This window comes from Mus caroli, chromosome 8 (genome assembly GCF_900094665.2).
Source record: "Mus caroli chromosome 8, CAROLI_EIJ_v1.1, whole genome shotgun sequence".
NCBI classification, from domain to species: Eukaryota; Metazoa; Chordata; class Mammalia; order Rodentia; family Muridae; genus Mus; species Mus caroli.
The window spans coordinates 73,209,872-73,223,649 of record NC_034577.1 but is presented as its reverse complement, the minus strand read 5'-3'; the positions used below and the strand labels follow the sequence as shown (position 1 = coordinate 73,223,649).

Here is a 13,778-nt window from a genome sequence, read left to right as displayed (position 1 = left end):
TTCCCACTCTCTCCCTCTCTCCCTCTCTCCCTCCCTCCCCTTCTTCCTCTCCTCTCCCTCTCCCCCTCCTCTCCCCTCTCCTCTCCTCTCCTTTCTTCTCTCTCTTTCTCTCTCCCAATATATATGGAATATATTACATTTTATTTCAGTTTAAAAACATACTTTTTTAGAAAAGAAAGTTACTAAATACAGAAAATGATTTTGTCCATGAATCCTTTATTTGGTTTTTACTTATTAGAGTAGCTGTGAGGCAGTCAGCAAAGTGATGGCTACAGTAGTAGTAACTAGTGATGCTCATGTCTCTGAATATGCTGGACCCTAAACAATGTATGCACATTTACTCATTTAGTTCTTACAAAAAGTCCTCAAGGGAAGCATACAGAAAACAGGCTCTTGTACTCACAAAGCTGGTAAGTGAAATAAATCCAGAGGCCTGAACATACAACTCTCTTCCTTATGGACTGCAACAGACCACCATGGCTCTTTCTATTTGTGCATATGCTATTCATTTTGTTGGACATTCATTTACACAATTTAAGAGAAGTGACCATTCCAGGTACTATGATGCATACAAATGCCTTCAGTATGTATTTTTCTCTACTAAATACCCTCACCAGTGGACAGTGTGTGCAAGTTCCTTCTACTTACATTATATCAAGTCCTTACAGTCACAACAGAAATGTCTAAGTAAAGGCAGAGTCATGTACAGTTACAGGCTGTGGGGTTTTTCAAGCCCATTGGCCTCCCTTGGCTTCAGCGGGAACCCTTCTTGGAACCTGTTGACCTAACTGCCATCCAAACTCTTCTCTGCCTGATGCTTCACTTCTGACCATTAAAATCCCACCGTTCTGCTGCCTCAAAGATGCATACGCCATCACGGTAGCACAGCTACCTGAAGGGGAAGGTCAGGCTGCCCTCTCTCAGTGTGTCCCACCAGCACCACTGCCTGTCCAGGAGTTTTTAGTAATGCTTCCATGGGCAGTGCCTAACCAGGAGGGAGGACTTACTTGATAAGAAAAGATAGATCGTGAGAATGAAGAAATGTTAACCTCCAGTTTTTAATAATTACAAGGTCTGGAAGAATTGAGCTGCTATGTAATCTGTTCCATTTTCATCCCCCACAAAATAGTATCCAATCACCTTCAAATTACAGCAAAAATATCTGCTAAGAGGTCAAATTAGCCTTTTATAAAAGAGAGAGAGAGAGAGAGAGAGAGAGAGAGAGAGAGAGAGAGAGAGAGAGATCTGTTCAGTAAGCTTTTGTGCCTAACCAATTGGCATTTTGGTATCAAGCCAAACGAGTTGGAATACCATGTAGAAAAGTGCACTCATAAGACAAAAACAAGTACATAACAAACAGCCCTCTTTAAAAAAGCCAGTAGCATCCAAAATCCCACAGCTTGGCAAAGTATGAAGACCTCTCTATTCCCAGAGAAAGAAGTTCAAGTACTTACAGTATCATGAGACTTATCCTTGACATCGTAGACTGTCAGTTTTATTCTGGTCTCTTCATAGATGGGGTAGTCCGATGGGAATGTGACACCCGTTAGGAACAGTGGGTCTTTTGTTCCCTGAAAACAGTATAGGCAGAAAACTTGGATTCATTAAGGCAGTAACTGTAACCGACAGCATGCAGGGACAAATGAGAACATAGAGTGTGTCTGTCTGCTTTTCTAGGAAATAGTTCTATTAAAAGAGATCTGAAGAGCCAAGTGTTACTTGTGGGCCATGAGCCCAGAGCCCCATTGTACTGAAGGATACTGAGTAGGTGAACTTTCATTTCTTTAAGTGGCCCAGGACTCTTAAAAAAAACAAAAAACAAAAACAAACAAATAAAAAACCCCTTGTTTTTAAAAATTATATTCAGAACCTTTCTTTAGGTCAAGTTGCCATCTATTTAAAACTCTATATAAAATATAATCATTATATATTGATAATTTAGAAAAAATGATCTAAGATTCTGCCTCATCAAATTGAATGAAGCTGCTTTCCCAAGTTTTCTCTGTTTTTTGTTGTTTGTTTGTTTGTTTTGTTTTTTCATTTTTTTTACTCTGCTTCAACTAAAAGCTATCCTCTATGCATGTGATTGCTTTCAGGTGTTTAACAGTGGCTTCCCCGCCCCCTGGACCACCGTGAAAAGCAATGAGAACTCTAAATATGATGCACTGGGGAAATGAAATTATTGCTTGGCATATGGTCCCCAAGACTTTTCAGGACCTCAGAATTTAGAAAGCTGGCATCTAACATCACATCGTAGACACCCATGCACACAGACAAATATATCTGAAAATGTTCCAAAAGTTCAATGGGCCACTGGACTACCAAAGTTTCTGCAAGCCTGGGGGCGTCACCCACTCTTTCCCTCAGAAGGCAAAAGGCTCTTTTCCTGGCATTATGTCAGACAATTTGGAGGCAGGCAGTGAATAAAACATCTAAGAAAAGTGTGCCAATATTGTATAAATCACAACAACATAAGTCACCTTTATAACTATGATAATACACTTTAGGATATGTGTGTCTTCCACAGAAGAATAATGAGGACAGTGGAAAAATAAAGGACACATGTTACTTTAAACTTTACCTTAAACTTTTTTTTTTACCTTAAACTTTTTTTACTTTACTTTAAACTTTTCAAAAGGTAACAATGTTTCAATAATCCCTGAAGTGTTTCCATTAAGAAAGTGACTTTACAGTTTTAGTCAAACTGCCTTTCTATGAGGAAGATTACCTTTTTTTTTTCCGAGACAGGGTTTCTCTGTATAGCTCTGGATGTCCTGAAACTCACTTTGTAGACCAGGCTGGCCTCAAACTCCGAAATCCGCCTGCCTTTGCCTGCCAAGTGCTGGGATTAAAGATGTGTACCACCACACCCAGCTGGAAGACTACTTTTAATTCAACTATGGGCTAACTATACATTTTACCAGCATTAGAACCTAAAGTCTGCATAGGACAGATTCAGGGATGAATGCAAGGGGCAGACTCATTACTGCCTGCATTCAGGGGCCATGCAGAGGGAGAGCAGAGGAAGGAAGCCTTCAGGGCTAACTGAGGGGGAAATGCAGGGCTGCACACAGGATTTAGGTCATTTTCATAATAGAAGTGACTCCAACTGCAGGCTGAATCATTTCTTCCAGCCACTGCTTCAGAGAGACCAGTGAGCTAAACCAGCCAAGACTGGAGCAGAAAAAAACCCCAAAAAACAAAAACATGCTTGGCTGAAGGAGCTGCAGAACACACTCTCCAAAACCCCAAATGTTCAAATACATATCTCTTATTCTCTAAGGTCATGAAATGTCTCCCAAGAACAAAATGATCTAAAGGGAAACCCTTGTCTTGTTGAATCTGAGCCAGCACAATATTGCATTTCCTTCAATACGTGATGAATGTTGTATTAGCAACAATAAATGTAAGCAGGGAACCTCTCATCTCATGAGTAATATTTACAACTTCTGTCTGGAAACAAACAGCTAATCAAGTTAGTCACTTACCCTTACCTTTCCTTAGAAAACACAGTACTTTGAAATGCATACCTAGCAGAGAATATAAAGTATTTACTGTTGGACTAGACTGGGCCCCAGGGTATGAGGGGAGAGCAAAAACCTCTTCACTTGTTTTGAACTATGTGAGTACTTTATTCTTTTTCCCTCATTAAATATATTCATTCCACTGTATTTAAAATCAACATAGATAATGTACATAGAGAAACACACATTTCTAGACAAACATTCTGTTTTGTTTGGGAATTCGGAGTGGAAAGTTTTTTTTTCTGGAAGAAAACTAAAATCTTTCAATGAAAAGTCCAATTCTTCTCCTTGTGCTTACTCTGCATGTGCTTAGAAATTTCAGATCTGTGTTCCTTAATGACAGACAAAAGCAACAGCCAGCCAGAGACCACAAGTTAACTCATGTCAGCTGTTCAGAGGGGCGGAGGGGCAGGAGAGAGCAAGAGGTGGGGGGAGGAGAGAGCAGCGAGCACAACACACACACACAGAGACAACAGCTTGCAGAGAGAGAGAGTGGGGGGAGGGAGAGAGAGAGAGAGAGAGAGAGAGAGAGAGAGAGAGAGAGAGAGAGGTTGACAGAGTCAGAGAGCAGCACATGCATGCCAAGCTCACCTCCACAATTTCTGTGCTGGAGTACCTCGTCAGGGTCTGCTCCACGGGGTGGATTACTGAGATCTGGACTACTGTATTCAGTTTCCGATCACTGACAGGAGCCACAAGATCCCTGCAGGCTGGCAACAGCAAAGGAAAAAGAAAGAGCAGGAAAAAAAAATAGAAAAAGAAAGAAAGAAAGGAACTCAGTCGATCTCTCGAGGCAAACTTCTGAGCAGAGCTGAAATAAACTTTGTCTAGCCGGTGAAGGCAATCTCCTGGTTCTCAGCTGGCTTTACAGAGGAAGTCTCTTGGAAGTACCTTACAGAAATAGGAAGTCACGTGCTGCCAAGCTGAATTCAGAGTTCATTTCCACTGACCACATTTGCAGCACATGCAAGTCTTGAGTGCTCCGGGATGGCAGCTCCAGTGTGTGAAAATGTAGACACACACAGCCAGGGAATGTGAGGGCTCTAATTAGCCAATAACCCCTAGGGCTTCTTTCACACTCTTGCATGAAGTAAGTTGATTTGGGCCACAGCCAGGAAACTAAGATGTCTCTTGTTGACTGGCTGGGTTAAGTCAAATGTCTGAATATATGCCTCTCAATCCTCTCTACCTGGTCCTCTATAGTCCTCGGCACTGAGGAAACAGGAAGACTGATTACACTGCCACAGAGGAGCTTAAGCAGAAGAGGAAGCAGCCAGGGGTTAAAGAGCCCTCTGTCTGGACTTCAGGACCATCCAGAGAGAGACATGCAACTCCGGATAAGGACTGGGTAAATGTTGCCTAGGGGCCCCACATTCTAAGAGCTTTTCCTTGACACAGCCTGGCTCCTGTTACAGCGCCAGCTACAGGACTATATTCCCTGGAGCGTTTTCCTCTGGTGCATAGCATTTTCTAGCTTTGGAAAGGAACAAAGTAGCGGGAATAAAAGATACTCCTTTTCAGTAAGTCCAGCATCTACTCTCTTCCCTGCTTTCCACCTCTGATTTTGAAATAGTATTTCTACTTCTTGAAATTGACTGTGATTAAAAAGTCCCCTTTGTTCAGCAGATGCAGTTTCTGGTAAAGGGGAAGCAGCCCCATAAGTGGTTCGTGGTGATAAGTGTCCAGGGTTCCACACCATCCCTATCCCATTCAGTGACCAAGAAGACAGGCAGAGGAGGGGGTGGCTTTACCCCCTGCAATGGCACCTCTGCAGTTTGCAGGGGCACTGGGACAAAGGTAATACACCTTAAATTTGAAAGTTGAAAGCAAAGCAATTTATAGATGTAATTATCACCTTTCAATGGCTTGCAGAGCACCTTCAAAGGGAACCCATCTGGTTTAGGTCCAGTTCTGATCAATGCTGGAGGGATGCGGTGTGTGGGGGGGTGTTATTTAACTTTTTAACGTCTTGAAAAACTTTTGGAGTTTTATTCCTGTCTGATATTTTGTTGTTAAATTTTTCTTACTGAAATCACATGCCTTAAGCAAAACAAAAGAAGCTAAGGAAAGCACGGGTGGAGAAAAATAGCTATCGCTTATTTAACCTTCCCTGTTTTGAGGAACTCTGCTCATTACCTATATCAAAACATCCTTCTCTCCACTTCTGTCCTTGGCACACCAACCTGATTTCTGGTAGAGTGCATCGGCCTTTGGGAGACCCTCTACCACCACTATTTGTTGCTCACCCTGGTAAATCTACATTTAAAGATAATCAAACAAAACCTACCTACACATGGTTTCAATAATATCAATATACCACTGGAAAATGTCTTTCACTGAAAGGTTTCCTGCACCCGCTCTTTGGTGGTTAGTTTGATCATTTCCTTGCCCTGCCTTATGATGTGCATTTCATTCTAGCACTCTTGCTTTTCTCTTCACTGTGAACCTCTACTGAAGCTGACAAGCATCTTGTCTTGGGAGTTCAAAGCTAGGGGCTTTGGAGTTTCACACACATACACCTCGCCCACTCTCTGGTGGCAGCTTTCCCTCTGTCTTATGAGTGCTTGACATCTTTGATCAAAATAAGTCACATCCCTTCTGAGTTCTTATCGGGCTTCGCTGTGGCTGTGGTTATTCCCAGAAGTGAGCAGCTATTCTGTTCTAACAGAGAGCCTCTCAGCTGCACTTCCTACAAGAACAGACAGCACACAAAACTGAAGGTTCTGTGCAGTTCTTCAGATGGCCCTGATAGTGGGCAAGGACGAAGACTGGCAACTTAACAATTTGTATGCAGCTACTGTCTGTGTTCAAACCAGACATAGAAAAGAATAGCAGCAATAGTGATGTTGGAAGCTGGGCTCTCATCTCCATTCTTCCTAACAAACAGCTCCCAGCCTTTACTGTTTCTTAACACTAAGGTAGCAAGAGGCATATAGAAATCCTGAAATCAAACAGAATTCCTGAAATGGAGGCTTAGTTTTCTTCTTTTTTAGTGTTGTGGCACAGAGTAAATAAAACAAAATGTCACTCCACTGCCTAAACTGTCAGAGTGTAAAAGCCATGTGTTTCTTATAAATGGACTTTTATATGCAAAACTAATAGTAATATTAAATACTAATTAAATACTATATTAAATACTAATATAACATGATCAATAATCATGTTATATTAATATTTAAGAGTACTTGATGTTGTTATGTAACATACATCTTACTGACATAGTTCTACTCAGATGACTTCTTAGACTGTTACAGAGCCAGATCTCCATATGAATATGAGTGTATATGACACACTTCCTGTCAAAGTGAAGAAGATGAGCATGGGTCTGTGTCCCTGCTACTGCCCTGAAGGATTACTGAAGGCTGAATCACTGGGCACTGCAAAGAGATGATGCTCATTTGAATGTTACGAAATCTAATCTACATGGGATTATTTAGTAGTTCATAATAAGGAACTATGGCAGCTTGAATGAAAATAGTCCCCATGGTCTCACAGATTTGAATGCTTGGTCCTTAGCTGGTGGGACTGCTTGGGAAGGATTAATAGCTGTGGCCTCGTTGGAGAAGGTGTGTCACTGGGGTGAGCTTTCAGGTTTCAAAAGACTTGTATGACTCCCAAGGCTTTCTCTTTGCCTCCTGTTTCTGGGTCAAGATGTGTGCTCTCAACTGTTCCTATGTTCCTGTTCCATCATCATTGACTCTAATACTCTAAAACCACTATACAAATTAAACTCTTTCTTCTATAAGCCTCCCTGGCCATGGTTAATTATCATAACATTAGAAAAGTGACTAAGACAAGAACCCTAAGTATGTGCTTACAAAAATCTAAGAATGTTATATAGATCTTCCAAAGCATCCTTATCCCTTCCTGTTAACACATGGAACTCTACTCCAAGAGTCCCTTGGATATGTGGCCTTCCTTGATGCGTAATTCTAGAAGACTACAAATAGTGTTTGGGGAATTTTGCTTCTATTTTATTTAAGAATTTGCCTCAAATCACCCAAAAGCTCTATGGGTATTTGCTGGTGATTAGAGAAGGGAGAGACTATGTCTTAGTTTGGTACAGTGCCTGTGTCTTTATAAATAGCACCATTCTAAGAAGGAACACTAATTAAACACACTAGGCCATTAAATTGGGGTGGAGAATAGAATCAGTGGGAGTATCATGGAGACAGAGGAGAGTAGTAAGTGATAAATTGATCAAATATGTGCATGGCTGAAAATATAGCATTACTATAAGATATCTACTCATCTTAGGTATAGGTAATTTATGCTACTAAATTAAGAATTCCTAAAGACTAAATGGTTGATTAAAAAATAATTCTAATTCTGAATTAAGTGAGTACTGTCAAGTGATCCACTCATCTGTAGATTTTAACCTTTACTTCTGCCTCCTTAATGTGATTTCTTTGGGCTGAGCTATTAAAAAACATTTCCCAAGATCAAGAGTTTAAATATCCAGATGTTAAAAGGTTGGGATGAAAGTGTGTGTATGTCCATGTATGTATGTCCATTGACTGACTAGTTTATATGAAAAAGCAGAAAGTGGGGAAGGATGCATAATTTTTATAAATTGTAACTTTATGGTTTTTCTTTTTTAAAAAAGATTTATTTATTTTATCTATATGAGGACATTGTAGCTGTCTAAAGACATACCAGAAGAGGGCATCAGATCCTATTATAGATGGCTGTGAGCTACCATGTGGTTGCTGGGAATTGAACTCAGGACCTTTGGAAGAATAGTCAGTGCTCTTAACCACTAAGCCGCCTATCCAGCCCAACTTTATGGTTTTTCATAGAAATATCTAAGCTAGTTATAAATGATTCTTTTCCTGGTAACTTTGATGTAGTATGCAGAATTAGGAGGGTTTACTTTCTTCTTCCAATGATGTTGAACAGGATACTGATAAAACATACTTCCCCTGGGGTTGGTAAAAGAGCCAGGCAGCTTTACTCTCTTACAAAGAAATACTCAATAGAAGAGTAATGATGATCAGAAAAATAAATAAAATAAGTGAAGCCTTTGTGTCTTGGGAGGAGACAGCTTATTTAGCCTGATTCTAGCACTTGTTCAAACTATGAAATCCCAGTCACTGGGTAAGCAAACACTAGAAGAACAACATAGTATCCACCCTCTCTACTAAACTCAGCCTGAGTGCTAGAATTTTCCAGCATAGGTTCTGGATACTTGTGGCATGGCTTGGATGTCCAAAAAAAGTAAAGACTTTCTTTTGCTCTCATAATTCTTCTATTATTGGAAGATCCTGAGGTCAAAGAGCAGGCATCTTCAGGTCTGTTCTTAAGGACTCCACCATCCATAAGATGTTCTTATTACTAAGTAAAACATCAACTTCTGCCAATGCAGTTCTCTAGACCATGCCATGCCTATTAGGGTCAGAGACCATTTCTATCACTAGCCAACGTTAGCTAGAAGCTGAAAACTTTCTCCTGACTCACATCAAAGAAGAACACCACTGTCAAATTCACAGAGGTCTGAACCGCCATCATCTCATGCACTCTAAAACCTATTGTGTGAAGCTCAGTCATTTTTCTTGCCTCAGGAGCTTTCAGTGTTTGTCACAACTGGCAACGTCTACTCTCTTTCCCTAAGAATTAACTAGATAAGGAGAGTCTGTGAGTGTGTGTGTGTGTGTGTTTAGAAGGGAGGGCTAATGATGACAAGAGTTTCCACACTTCTAAAATTTTCTAATAAAAATTAACCAGAGGAAATTGAGGAACAGAGGAGACTGCCTAATATAATATAAAACTCTTTTCGGTTTGGGTTCTGGTATTGTTGTCAAGACAGAATCTCATGTAGCCCAGGATGGATCTCATGTATTCCAGGATGGTCTTAAACAATTTGTGTTGCTAGAGATGACCTTGAACTTCAAATCCTGCCGTCTCTACTTCCTTATAATGGAATTACAGGCAAGTGTCAATCCATAGTTAATATAGTATTGGAGATGAATCCCACAGTGACTTATGTTCTGGGACAGTACTCTACCAAATAAGTCGAAAGATGATTTATTTTGACTAAGGATAAAATTGTGTTTAATAGCTGGATCATATGTAAAGAACTATGTGGCTTTTTGCAAATGATTCATTCTTTCTGACCCACAGTAACAAAGACTTTGTAAACTTTGCATATAATTATATAAAATAATTATGATAGTTAATATTGACTATTAACTTGACAGGCTTTAGAATCATGTACGAGACAAGCCTCTGGGCATGTCTGTGAGGGGTTATATAGATTGGTTTTACTGAAATAATAAGAGTCACCCTACACTTGGGTGGCAACTTCCCTTGGAACGGATAAAAAGGATAATCAGGAAGGATAAAAAGGAACTGAGCTCCAACATTCAAGTCTTTTGAATTCCTGATTGTGGATGCAATGTGGGCAGTGCCTTCTGCTCCTGCTGACATAACTACCCTGTGAAGATGGACAGTATCCTAGGAACTGTGCTGACAAAGTTAGCCCCGCCTTATTTAAATTGCTATTGTCAAAATATTTTTTCACAGCTTTAGGAAAAATCATGTAGTGCGTGTGTGTGTGTGTGTGTGTGTGTGTGTGTGTGTGTGTGTGAGATTGTGTGTGTGTCAATGTGATACATGTGTGAGAGAATGTGTGTGTGTTTATGAGTGTGCGTATGAATGGATAAGTGTGTATGAGTATGTGTCTTTGTGTGTTTGTGTGTTTATGAATATGTGAGTGTGAACATGTGCATTTTTATGTGTGTGTGTGTGTGTGTGTGTGAATGAGAGAGGAGAAAGAAACGGAGAGAAAGACAGAGAGAGAACAAAAGGCTGACCTTATAATATTCCTGCCTCATTCCCCCAAGTGCTGGAATTAAAATCATGTATCACCATTCCAGCAAAACTAAAAGCAGAAAATGAGAACCCAGTACAGCGTGGTGGAGGTGTGCCTTGAACTCCAGTAAGTATAAGGAACTCTGTATTCTGAATGTTCTTAAGAAAACCTGAAGACATAAACTGGTGAAGATCAAAAAGGCCACACTAGAAAGAACAGGAAGCGCTCTAGATCAGAAATGTGGCCTTATATACACAAGGCTTTAGAGCAATAACCACGTTGTTTCCAGCTTCTCCCAAGTGACACGTCTTCTCTAATACGTCTGTGATAAGGCTCCATCTCTTCCCTGAGAAATCAGGAAGACTTTTGCAGACTGAGGACAGTGTCTTAGCATCTCTTATATTACTAACAGTTGCTTACGTTTCTACAAACTAACACTTATATTTCGTCTTGTGCTTTAGAAAATAAGATTCCACTAATCAATTGATAAACCAATTTAGCTTGTGTTTCCAGTCCAATAAATCACCGAACTCCATTTTAGGGCTTCACAGTTACCAGTGTACACCAGTGATTACATTTAGATTGAGTTAATTTATGTCATACACAAAAAAGATATATAGAACATTTAAGATCCTAATAGCCCCTCTCCTTAATTACTTCTCCAGTGGATTAGGTGTTCTCGTTTTTTTTAGTTGCCTCTGCCTGGCTGGTTTATTGTGGTTTTAGCTTGTTTTGCTTTGTTTTTTGCTTGGTTGTTTAGCTGGTTTGGTTTCTCCCCATTCCCCTCAGGACATTCAAGAAGCAATTTTTGGAAGACTGGGATGTCAGCCTCTGCAAGCACAGCCCTTCAGGGTAGATTTACTAGAAAACAATGCCCAGTCCCCAGGCTCTGAGCTCCAGAACACAATAGGGCGGAGGAAACCAACCTTGTGTACGTGTATGCACTTGTGTTGACACCCACACAAGGAGAGCTCCATCAGCAGCTGGGGATCCCATACTCACATAAGCTTCAAGTTACTTCCTAGAAGAACCTGGCTCTAATGCTACTGAGCTGAGGGATGGCCACTCACATGCCCCTCTAGAATATCTGTCCTCTGATCTCTCAGATGTTCATACATCTTCAGTTCATTAAGTGTTTGTATTTATTTTTAATTTTTAGCCTTTTTCCTCTTTGCTCCTTCTGTTTATTTTTTATTGAACATGTCTGATTTCTGTGATTTTTCTCATCGCTTTTATTGATTTCTGTTTTTTTTCTCTAATACATCAAATTCCCCTTTAACGCACGTTTTTCTCATCATCTTGGAAGACAAGATTGCAGGAGCTGCCCTGTTGTGTCTCTAGGACTTGAGACTCTCAAGATAAAAAACAAAGGACAGCTTCTATCAATTCACTAGCCATTTTTTTAAAATCTCTGTAGAATTTTTTTTTAAGTGTTATATTCTCCTTAAGTGTTGCGTGGGATATTTTAATTATCAGATACTTCCCTAAAAAGAACATAAACTATGCATAACTGCCAACACAACCAAGAGTTTTTGGAAAAATAAGAATAAATATATAAAAGTGGGTATGTAGGGAAAGCCTTTGAAATTTTGAAATTTTCTTTATTCTTGTAGATTTTTCTTTTCTCTATGTAGTCGCCAAATAAATTTGAAAGAGCTGCTTTCTAAAATTTGAAATGAGTATGTTTCTCTCTCTCTCTCTCTCAAAAAAGGAAAGATTGAATTCATATTCATGTCACTTGGAATGACAAGGGAGGAACCAACGAATAGATGAAAACAAAGGTGGGAGAGGATAGAGGATCCTAATGCTAGAGCCCCTTGAGCACACTGGAGTAACACTGTGCATGTGTGCTTTCAGGTGCCATCCTGCAGACGGTAAAGATAATATATGGAACATACTAAGAGTGTGGGACCGCTAGGAACGGTAATTTCTGGAACACGGTATTGTCTGGACAGCACTGTGCTCAGACCCTTTGCTCTGCTAATGCCCAGGGTGATTCCACCTGCGGCAGCCACACCATTCCATCAGGTCCAAATGTACACTCTTTTGATAGTCAGTGAATATCTGTAGATTATGATAAAAGGTTCAAGGATGAAAACTCCCTTTTGCACTTTACCAAAATGTCAGTGTTCAGAATCAGAGTTAATTTTCAGCCTGCCTGATAAGCTTTGCAACCAAAATTTCGAGACTCTTCGTATTCTGAGCATAGACTTCACATAGCACTTAGGAAAAACATGAGGCTAATGCACGAGGGAAGAAGCAGATGACAGAATTCTTGAGGAACCGTGGTGATGATTTACAAGTGGGAATTTAAAAGTCCCAGCTTCAGAAACACTGCTCTACAGTTCTTGCTACATTGAAATTTGAGCCCCACTGCTCCTAAATTGTATTACAGTCAATTCACTTATAAATAAAACTGATTTCTTTCTTCCAAAAGGCTAGGCTCAAGTTGTTGGGGAAATATGCCTGGAAATAAAATATGTTACATTGTCACATACAGAACAATATAAAAACAAGTCACCATACTTTATGTGTGTTTGTGTGTATTAAGAAAAAGTGGTCAAGAAGATGAAACGCACTTCTTCACCTAGGGAACACTGTGGATGCTAAAATAACACTCAATACCCAGCACCAGTACAAAATGCTTCACTGGACAGTCCAGGGAAAGAAGAAAATGTTTACCGCCTGGAATGACAGGGCTCTCTGAAAACACTCCTGGATGGTCTGTGCTGGGGAGCAAGCAAGGATGCCAGCTGTACAGCAAACCGATAATTTGCATATAAAAAGAACAAATTTCATTCAGATCACTCTTGTCAGTACCAGAAGACTTCTTCCTCTTCTTGAACTCAGCCCCTGCTCCCTCAATCCTTAGAAAATCCTATTTTGTCTTGTTTTCATGAATATTACCTAGGTGGCTAAGATTCTATCTCCTAGCAATTGAATTATAAACAAGTCTGTGCTTGAGTCTCTTTGGATTTGGCATGTCATAGACTGTCAACTGGCCTGGCATCGCCTAGCAGAGCACACAGGCAGGGCTCTGCCTGTGCTTGCTCCTAGACTGCACTTCACTTTGGAGAGATAGCAAGTGCTTGCAGCTTTCTGTTGTTCTTTTCAGCAGGAACATATGCGCTGCTTCAGAAGGCAGGAAGATGTTTTTCCAGGGAGGCAGCAGACTCTGCTGAATACTAAAAGGAGGATCCACATGCCATTAAGGACATCTGCAGTGTTAGAGCGAAGCAAGGATCAATTGTATTCAATCCCTAGAACACACATAAATAAATGGGTGTGGTGGTGCCTACCCCTGGCACTCCCTGACAACCAGCCTAACCATATTAGTGAGCTTCATGCCAGGGAGATCTTGTCTTTAGAAATAAAGTAAAACCTGAGAAGTAATACACAAGATGAGCTCTGGGACACACACACACACACACACACACACACAC

The 13,778-nt window shown here is 40.4% G+C and overlaps 1 protein-coding gene across 3 annotated transcripts in view; it reads right to left on the bottom strand.

The window, feature by feature from the left end:
• The window catches only part of Inpp4b (inositol polyphosphate-4-phosphatase type II B), a 748,293-nt gene that overhangs the window by 333,828 nt on the left and 400,687 nt on the right, over positions 1 to 13,778 (bottom strand). For all 3 annotated transcript variants that reach the window (XM_029480343.1, XM_029480345.1, XM_029480344.1), the window contains exons 6-7: positions 4,116 to 4,234; positions 1,455 to 1,571 (exon numbers count right to left, since the gene is read on the bottom strand). In XM_029480343.1, coding sequence (XP_029336203.1) covers positions 1,455 to 1,571; positions 4,116 to 4,234 — 236 coding nt within the window. The remainder of the gene's footprint in view (positions 1 to 1,454; positions 1,572 to 4,115; positions 4,235 to 13,778) is intronic.